Source organism: Natator depressus, chromosome 20, assembly GCF_965152275.1.
Source record: "Natator depressus isolate rNatDep1 chromosome 20, rNatDep2.hap1, whole genome shotgun sequence".
NCBI classification, from domain to species: domain Eukaryota; kingdom Metazoa; phylum Chordata; order Testudines; family Cheloniidae; genus Natator; species Natator depressus.
Genome location: NC_134253.1, coordinates 16,465,327 through 16,475,659, shown reverse-complemented (window position 1 = coordinate 16,475,659; position 10,333 = coordinate 16,465,327). Strand labels below are relative to the sequence as shown.

General features: G+C 47.2%; 1 protein-coding gene across 1 annotated transcript in view; it reads left to right on the top strand.

The window, feature by feature from the left end:
* Positions 1-705: 705 nt before the first annotated feature.
* The window catches only part of LOC141975303 (protein maestro-like), a 31,874-nt gene continuing 22,246 nt past the window's right edge, over positions 706-10,333 (top strand). Inside the window, exons 1-3 of the mRNA XM_074935600.1 lie at positions 706-928; positions 1,811-1,966; positions 2,464-2,602. Coding sequence (XP_074791701.1) covers positions 734-928; positions 1,811-1,966; positions 2,464-2,602 — 490 coding nt within the window. The 5' untranslated portion in view covers positions 706-733. The remainder of the gene's footprint in view (positions 929-1,810; positions 1,967-2,463; positions 2,603-10,333) is intronic.

Sequence of the window (10,333 nt, the reverse complement as noted above, 5' to 3'; positions counted from 1 at the left end):
GACACTCATGTGAGCACTGCTGGAATGCTGTGTCCAGATCAGGTGTCCACAATTCAAGAAGGATGCTGATAAATTAGAGAGGATTCAGAGAAGAGTCCCAAGAATTCTCAAAGGATTGGAAAAGATACCTCTAGTGATAGACTCAAGGAGCTCAACCTATTTAGCTTTACAAAGAGAAGGTTAAGGAGTGACTTGAGGACAGTCTAGAACTACTCACATGGGGAGCACATTTTGAGAATGGGTTCTTCCCATTAGCAAACAAAGGGATAAGAAGATTCAATGGGGGAAAATGAAGCTAGACTAATTCAGACTGGTAATAAGGCATTGATTTTTAATGGTAATTTTAATTAACCATTGGAACAATTTACCAAGGGTTGTAGTGGATTCTCTGTCACTAGCAATTTTAAAATCAAGATTGAACGTTTTTCTAAAAGATACACTCTAGTTCCAACAGAGACTATTTCGGGGAAGTTCAATGTTATGCAGGAGGTCAGACCGGATAATCACAAGGGTTCCTTTTGGCCTTGGAATCTAAGTAACTAGGAATCTAATAATAGGATGACACAGGTGTATTATGGCCCCGAGTTTGGCTCATTGTAGCTGGAACCTGGTCTGAAATATAGCTATAGGTCTCCGGGGGGGTGGGAGGGGGAGATGAAATTCCCACAGCTTCATAACTGCTAAAGAAAACGTATTAGAAGTGTGATCAGTGATAAGTGTTCTTTAATGTCGTATGTTTGTCCAGGTGAAAAAGCACAAGAAGTTTCTTATGGTCATACTGATCAGGGCCTTAAGTGACCCTTTCAGTTCTGAAGTCATTGGCGAGAGCATGAAAGCAGTGGCCAAAGTCCTGAAGGAGCTGAAAGAGAAGGACATAGGTTCTTCCTTCAGAGACCTCACCCAACAGATCCGGACCTACTTTGACAACGTATGTGACCAGAACTCTCCAGCCCCAGTTCAACCGATCTTGATTAGACTCCATTTACTCCCTGGGCATTGCTCATGTCAGAGTGAAGAGATGTTTCGGCCCCAGGGAAGACAGGTGTTTTACGGAGGAGGAGAACATTAGGAGGATGGGGATGACACCCCTGCTCCCACAGTCTCCCCCTTTTGTTCTTCTTTCTTGCCACTGAGAACCTCAAAGAAAGTCTGAATACTAGATTAGGTAGCTAGATAACCATGAAAAGGGGGTTCCAAGGTACAATAGAGAGTGTTGGGCCTGCTCTATACCATTTTTACGTGAGAGGGTTGGAATGATTCCGTTTTGCAGAGAATTTTGAGATTTCAAATTTTGATTTTGTTCCTATTTGTGGGAATCCCTCTCCCCAAACTTCAAAACTCTTTGTGAAACAGAATGACTATTCTCAGCCGAGCTCTATTGAAAGCCTTGGGTCCGGGCAGTCTGCTCTCAGACTATCCCGGTGCTGGGAACCCAGGAAACTGTGGGAGCTAGAAGTGCCAGGGAGTTGCCAATTTGAGAGCCGGGGTCCCAGACGCTGGGGGTTTGGAAGCCCACGATCCCAGTCAGCCTGCTAGATGGGCTTCCAAGGAGCTGAATGGGTGCACTGGCTAGACAGCAGGCAGGTTTCGAAGGACCCCTGCCTGGCTTCTGGAGGAATTTCATCCAAATGGAACTGTCGCTAAAATAGTTTGATGAATCAGCAAATTCGAATCAAAAATTAGTTCATGAAAGTGTTTCCGACTAGCTGTAGTTGGAATCCCTCGACTTTAGCGTAGAAGAGATGGCTGTGCGAAGTATGTGATGTGATTGTCCCTTAGTTACTAACTTGTGGGGCTTTCTTGGCTGTAGGAGGACGATGCTCTTCGTTTATTGTCCTTTGTCCTGTTTGGCATCCTGGCCCGCCTGACCAAAAGAAAATGGAAGGGCTATTTCGCCGAGCAGGTTAGACAGAGCTGGGTCACACTTCTGCTGCACCTGCAAGACCCGAACCCCAGGGTTTCAGTGGTAAGACCGAGAGTGACTTATTTACTAAGCCAAAGGAATCTTCCTCCCAATGCCAGGGGAGCTCTGCTATTCCTGCCTGCTGTGGAGGCCCAAATTCTCCCCTCAGTTCATTGCCCTCCTGCTGAGTCAGTTCCCACCAGGTTGCTCCATGGCTGCCTCACCAGAATCCAGGATAGGTCATGGGTCTGAGCCCGACAGCTCTCTATTCCTGTCTGTCTCTGCACCCCAGGCCCCTGCTTCTCCAGAACAGAAGAGAGACCTGGTGAAGCAGCTTTCATAGGTAGATCTGTTCCAAAAAGACATTGATGCTACCTCCAGGTTGCAGTGGAAGCTCTCCCCTCTATTAGTCATTCCTGCATGTTTTCTGCCAATTACATCCAGATGAATCCCTTTTTATCCTGGAATAAATGAGCAGTCAAGCAGATGAGTTCCCTTTGAATGACCAAAGCACTCAGTAGGGAACAATTAAATGGTGTGACACGCTTTCTTTTTTTCAGGAATGCAGAGCTACGTTTCACCTCTGTGTCCCGTTTTTGGGACTGAAGAGGTTCCAAACTGCCGTGAATCAATACCTTGATGGCACAGCCGAGCTGAAGCCTGAAGAGCTCCAGATGGACATTTGCAGACACCTTGTGAGTGAGCTGTTGAAGTGTCTGAGATTCTTGACTGGAGTGGCATGTGGTGGTATAGAGGTGTGGGGGGGATGTGTGATGGGTAATGGAAATAACGGTCAGAGTGGGATATATGACTGAGGGTGACGGGAAATGTAAATCTGCCACAGATCCCCATTTTTCCCACGTCCACCCAGTCACCTGTTCTTTCTCTGATTTACCTGTGGCTCGTAAAAGCATGTGCTGGCAGTCAAAGGGCACTTCTAGCCAGAGAGAGCTCATGTGTCCCTGATTTCCTCTAGGCCAAAGAGAATGCCGAGCTGCTGGAGAACTTGTACAAAAGCACCATCACGTACTTCTTTAGCAGCTGGGAAGAGATCCGGGCAGTTGCAGCCAAGTTAGCTGGTGAGAGATGATGCCCAGTGTCCCTTTTGGTATTCCCATTGAGGGAGAGAGAAAAAAATCCCACTGTGCAGCACTGAGCTGCCATTAATCTCTCTGTGCCTCAGCTTCCCATACATAAATGGGGAGGTTAATATCCCTACCTCTCCAGTGTGGTGGTCGGAGGAAATCATGACTTGGGATTGTTGCAGGGAAAGCGCGGTGCAGTCATTTAGTAGTAGAGGCTGGGACACTGTCTCATAGGGCATGTTTACACTTGGAGCTGGGGTCTAATTCCCAGCTTGATGAGACATACCCGCACTAGCCCTGAGTGCTAAAAATAGAGAGTAGCTGCGATGGCAGGAGCAGCAGGAGGTTTAACCACCCCAAGTATGTCCCATCCAAACCCCAAAGTCGATTCTCAAGGTGGCTAGCTCCTCCCACTGCTCGTGCTGCTTTAGCTACATTCTAATTTTAGCATGTGAGCGCTGTGCGAGCTAGTGTGGGCCTGTCCCATTGAACTGGGAGTGATCCCCCTCGCTCAAAGTGCAGACCCACCCACAGTGTTGCTCAGTGCTCTTCACTACTACTTCATCATTGGGAGGCATGCAGCCCACATGCCCTCAGCGCCTGCTCTTCAGGTTCCTGGCCACACCACCTTGTCAAGGAGGCAAAAGGTTCCTCCGCTTTGGCCCTGTGCCCTCTTCTCCCAAGCATACCCAGCTGAGACAGGCAGGCATTGTGGCCTAAGTCTCACCTATCAGTCACCTTGTGGGATCCCTGCTTAGAACTCACTTATTCCTGGCCCCAGTCCTTTGCTCAGACCACTAGACCAAGACACTAGCTTAGTATGTCTCCAATAAGTGACAGCAGTGGCAAGAGGAAGCAAATGGGTTTTGTGTAAACATTCTTAAAAAAAAAAAAAGTCTTTCTCATTCTCTTCAGTGTGGACTCTAAACTGCACTAACATCCTCTTGCCCACAGCTCACCCTTAGGCCCACAGTAGGAGAGGCCAAAGACCTGTCTAGGGCTGCTAATATCACTTTGCACTCAACAAGGGAAGGTTTTATGGTTGTTGTTTGTTTTCCATTGTGTATTTAGGCATCATCCTGGAACACACAGACAGGCAGCATATGAAATGGCTGGACCTGGAACATCTGCTGATGTGTAAGTAATAAATACAGCTGAAGTTCTGCTCATCCGTGAGTTCTAAATAATTTAGCTGACAAGCAAAAGTAACTGATACCACTGGTGCAAAGTGCATCAGCCACACATCAAGGGACAAATTCACTCTCGCCCAGTAGAAAGTCAGCTTTAATTTCCCCTGAAGGAGGCAGCTGCAGAGGGTGTGATATGAGTCCGTGCATCTCCTGGTTGTCTCCTGGTTGCCAAGGCCCCCTCCGCAGCCAGTCCTATCCACTCTTTGGGCTTTATTGGCTCTCTGTGGTCTCCCCAGGTGAGGAGAAATTGTAGCCACTTTCTGCTACCCCAAATTTCCCACCAGCAATTTTTCTTCCAGTAGGTGCCCTGCATCCTGCACAAACCAGCTTGGACCTGGCCTCTGTTCAATTCCAGGGTTAGAGATGGAAAATAAACTGAAAAGTGGAAGCTATTGAAACAATGGACCTTCTTCCATTTACAGCAGAGTGGATGACCTTCTGGTCGAGTCAGGGTCTCCCTGCTTGTTGGGAGCACGGAAGGGAGCCAATGGAGGAACCTAAAGCTTTCTTTCTATTGGAGAGCTTGTGTAGCGTGGTATTCAGAGGTAGTAAGTCTCCAGCTATTTCAGGCACAGGTGACAATATGAAAAGTGAGGCATATTCATCTCTCATGTATTTTCCATCCCAATAGAAGGACTGAGCCCAGTTTCACATTTTACCATGTGATCATTCTGCTCTGGTACTTCAAGATTCTGTGATCACGCTTAGCTGTGATTTGACAGTCTGTTCACTAACATGTTGTCCTCTGTCATTTCAGCTCTCCAGGTCCTCAAGAAAGACCCAAGTCCCTCTGTCCAGCTGGTGGCAACTGAGGTCCTAAATGACATCTGTCCTGGCCGAGTGCTTGGGGAATGAAGCGGGAGACAAAGAGAACAAGGCGGTCCAGTAGTATAAGGGCCCTGCCATCAATCAAACGTTAACCCCACCCTTGGCCCTCGTAAGCCTTGCCCACCGGTCACTGGAAGTCCCAAGCCATGAGGTATTACTTCCAGGGTCAAGGCAGACAAATGACCGGAAGCAACGTGTGTCATGTGACCCCTCTAAGAACTCCTCCCATTGTCCTCTACCAATCGGGATGGGTTTTGCCCTGATAGGAACGCCCCAAGAGAAGATTTGACCAATCAGGGGGAGTTCCAGGGCAGGATGACCTGTCTGGAAGTGGTTCGTGTGACCCCTCTAAGAATACCTCCCACCACCATCTACCAATCAGTAGGGGTTTGAGCCACTGGGGACCACCCCGAGAGGAGGTTTGACCAATCATGGGGAGTTCCGGGGTGGGGTGATGTGTCTGGAAGTGGTTTGTGTGACCCCTCTAAGAATTCCTCCCACCACCGTCTACCAATCAGGAGGGGTTTGAGCCACTGGGGACCACCCCGAGAGGAGGTTTGACCAATCATGGGGAGTTGCGGGGTGGGGTGATGTGTCTGGAAGTGGTTTGTGTGACCCCTCTAAGAATTCCTCCCACTGCCCTCTACCAATCAGGAGGGGTTTGAGCCACTGGGGACCACCCCGAGAGGAGATTTGACCAACTGGGGGGAGGTCCGGAGTGGGGTGACCCGTCTGGAAGTGCTTCGTGTGACCCTTCTAAGAACTCCTCCCACCACCTTCTACTAATCGCGATGGGTTTCGGCTGCAGAGGACCGCCCCGAGAAGAGATTTGACCAAAATGGGGCAGGTTCTCGGATTGGGTGAACCGTCCAGAAGAGGGTCATGTGAGCCCTCTAAGAACTCCTCCCAACGCCCTCTGCCAATCAGAGTGCAGCACCATCACCCCATAAGTCCCAGCGCTGGGCAGAGGACGCCATCTCTTACCAAGAAGACATGTTTTAGAAATTGTGGAAAGGCTGAGAGGAAACATGGACTCCTTTACCACCCCCGTGAGACCTTCAGATTTTGTTTTAGCTCCGAGGACCTTTGGAGTTGTGTGGAGAAAGCTCTACGGTAGTGACAGTTCCGAGGAGGGCCCTTTGACTCAACCCTTGATGGATACGTCGGAACCCGACCCCAAAATCCAAACCTTTGTGAGGCACCCCGATGAGTGTGACAGCCTCTCATTGTCCATGCCCTAAAGTTGGAAGGCGATTGTGGCTTGGGGGAGTCACAAGGTGAACGGGAAAGACGGCGCTCAGGTAAATGAATGATTAAGAAGCGACGGTCGATCATGGGGGCGTAATGGGGTTAGGAATCGACCTGGCATTGCATAAATCTAAAAACAGGCAGTGGGGTGCTTACACTGTTTTTTTGTCTGAAAATCTCTCAACAGCTCGACGATGCCTTTCTAGAGGCCTTTGAGAAGTTACACATCGGTAGCCCTGTGGGAGTAAATCCATCGCGCATCAGCTGTTTTTGCTCCTGTCTGAGACCCAGATCTCAAGAGGAAAATCCAGAGAAGGACAAAAATGGAAGAATGAACCAGCTCAGACTCCCTCATGGTAGAGATCATGGCATCCTTTGTTTCAGGCGGCTGTAAAAGATTGTGTTAAACCAGGCGATTAATAAAACTTATTTAAATGTGTCAGAATGAACGTGTCCCCCTCCATACTTGTGTTCGTAAAAGACGGTCCCAGGAACAGTCATGTCTCCACAGACGGCTCTGTTAAAGAAAATCTGTTAAACCCCCAGGAAAGTTGGGGGCTTTGACGGGGTCAATCTTCTTTTTCAAGTGGCCAAAAAGCATCCTAAAACTTTAAATAGAAGACAGGTAAGAGCTTGGCTTTCACACCAGGATGCTTACACTTTACACAAACCAGCTCAAATACGTTTTAAAAGAACCAGGACCGTTGTTTCAGATGTGGACGCGCAATGGCAGGCAGATTTGGTCCGTATGCACCGCTTCTCCAAACACAACAGCGGTTTTAAGTACATCTTAACAGTGATAGACATTCTATCCAAATATGCCTGGGCCTTAGGCCTAAAAGACAAGATGAGCGGTGAGGAATCCAAGGCCTTTAAAGCTATTTTTAGCCAAGGTCGCGTGCCTCAAAAATGACAAACTAATCGGTGGAAAGAATTTTGAAACAAACCTTTTAGCAGATTGTTGAAACGGCACAGCGATAACGCTTTTTGTTACTGATAATGAAGTCAAAGCAGGGGTTGTGGAGCGATTTTAACACAACTTGAAAAAGATGTGGAGGATGTGGCGATATTTTACAGCCCATAACGCCTTTCGCCACATTGACCTGTTACCTGACTTTATGAAGAGTTACAACCAGAGCTTTTACAGAACTCTACGTACCAGACCCGCTGATGTTAACCCTTCCAATTCTCTGAAGATATGGAAACCGGTCGATAGAGACGGTTTTAAAATAAAACCGGTTGTTGCCCCTTTTAGAAAAGGCGACCACGTGAGACTATCTAAAACCAAAGGAGCTTTTGAAAAAGGTTGTGAACAGACGTTTACCAATGAGATATTTATAGTGGATGAAGCCTTAACCAGGAGCCCGAGACCTGTATACCGATTAAAAGATTACGAGGGTGAGACAGTTACTGGATCTTTTTACCCTGAAGATTTACAAAAAGTAAACCCCAAACAAGACAAGATTTGCAGGATCAAAAAAGTTCTAGCGGAGAAAGGAAAAGGGAGAAAAAAGCAGCTACTGGTGAAATGGTTTGCGGGTGGGGGGGGCGATAAGTTTACCAGCTGGGTGGAAGCTTCTCAATTCTGACGTTTAGACACAAACAAACAAAAAGATTCCTCCTGCAAAGACTGAGGGAGCGAAAAATGAGCGACAGCGGGTTTTACATGACTTTGCCCAGCAATGCCAGCTCTGCAGTTTTTCCTCAAAACACCAGCTCGAACTTTACAATACAGCTAATTAAGCCCTTGGATCTCCCGGGTGCCTGGGAGGTGGGGTTAGTGGAAATACAACACCCGCACAGCTGGAACGCTATCAACGAGGACACCCCTTTTGAAATCACCTTTGAAGATATGGCATAGAGTTTTATCCTACAACGAGGTTATTACTCGTCCATACCCGAATGATTGGATCATATGAACAGTACCGTGGCTCGTCATCCCCCACCGCCTGAGGTGGTCATGAACGATGACCCTGTGGGTAGAAAAGTTAGCCTTAAATCCGCTGATTTTACTTTTATGTTTTCTACCAGCAGGGAGCTAGCTAACATTCTAGGTTTGGGCCCCAAGCGCAGCGTCCAAAAATTCCCCTTCTGGGCAGACATCACAGGGGGGGTTAATTCCCTGTATCTGCACACAGATATTGTAGAACACCAGTTTGTGAGGGACTTTTCTGTTCCCCTGTTACGCTGTGTCCCTGTCTGAGGAAGGAACAATGAGTTTGTCACCATCACCTACGATAAACCTCATCACGTTCCTGTCAGAAAACACCACATCGATACCATTACCATTGAAATAAAGACAGATCAGAACAGATACGTCTCATTTGTTGAACGGAGTGGATGTGAAAATTTAAACTGACATGCAGATAAGACGCTTTCTGTTTAATGGGCAGTGCAGCTGAAGGCTTTAAATTGCACATTGTATCAGCATCCCTTTTTGTGAAGAAAGTACGGGTGGCCCTGAGTGTTCGTCTGGGGCACGCAGAGTCCCTGCTTACCACAAATGCTAAATATCCCGTGGACCGTGTGGGAATGAAAGTGTTTAGCATCCCCGTGGGCAGCAGGGTCAATAACCAGGAGAACCTGTTTTTTGGGACAGTTACCCAAAATGCTTGTCCTAGGGTTTGTCTTATGCCTTGAGTGGAAGTTACACTAAAAATCTCTTTCATTTTAAACATTATGATATTAATTTAGTGGCCTTGTATGTGGATGGTGAACAGATACCAACCAAGCCTCTGCAACCAGACTTCGAGGCAGGATGCTGCGTGAGAGAATACATGAATCTGGTACAGACGCTGGTAAACACATGACAGATCGTTCTCTGTTAATCGACCGTGAGGAGTTTCCACAGGGTTACACCTTGTTTGCCTTTGACCTGTCTCCCGACCAGGAATGCGCCGATGACTATTCCCTGATTCAAACCGGGAACCTGAGAGCAGAAATACGTTATGGGAAGGCTTTAACCATCACCATCAATCTGATCGTGCATGGGGTTTTTGACAACATCATAGAGAGAAATCAGAGGAGAGACGTTCTGCTTGACCATATGTGAACATGGACACCGTGCAGCTCTCGTGTGTCTTATCAAGGTGCCTTACACAAAAAAGAATTTCTTAGATGTGTTCCCTTGTGATTTGGCTCCCTGGCGACAAGCTGTCTCAGAGACCCCTAGGTTTGTATCGCGCATCCACACAACCAACCTGGTGAACACTGGCTTGCCTTGTGTCTGGCGGAGCATAACTGTGGAGAGTTTTTAGACTCATACGGGCACCCCCCGAAGAGCATGTTGTTTCCTAAAAGCATTATGAAATTTTTAAACAAAAATGCCATAGGCATTGTGTTTCACAATAGACAATTACAAGACCCCCGCTCTGTCGCCTGCGGCTATCACTGAGTGTTTCTTACATCATCCGAGCAAGGGTTTATCTTGTGACCGGATTTTAAAATTGTATTCTAACGACTTAGTGCAAAACGACCGGATGGTGATGAACTTTGTAAAAAATACATTTAAATTCTTGGGCATGCCTAGCCTTGCTCAAAATGTGTTTCAACAAGCCCAGACATGTGTATCTTGCAATGCTTTTTATAGCCATGTTATCCAATATTCTCAGGCATAACAGACAATGTTTTGTTTGGCATTATCCAACACATTTTTTACAAAGTAACTTTTCCCAGAGTTGCTAGGCCCCGCGAGAATTGCAGAAAAGGGGTGTTTCCACCTCGTATCCATTTTAAAATCCATAGGGCAGGGTTTTAAACCCTTCTCCTAGGACCCTCTTGTTGTAAATGACTTTCTGTGTTTTCTTAAGGGTTTTGGTCTCTATTTACCACTGATTTTTGTTCCTTACGATAGAGGGCTGCTGCACCTCTCTCTTTTTTGAGGTGTTTTCTCGCAGGCCCGTGCAATAGTCCAGGACTAGATCTTTCAAACTGTCAAAGTTGATCTTTTGACAGTTTGCCAAGTTCAGGGTAATACCTTTGACTTTCATACAGGCCTTTCCTCCCGACAGCTTATACCCGTACGTTTTCGGGCCTGCCGACACAAACTCGGTGATGTGTTGATCTGGCGGGATCTCGCT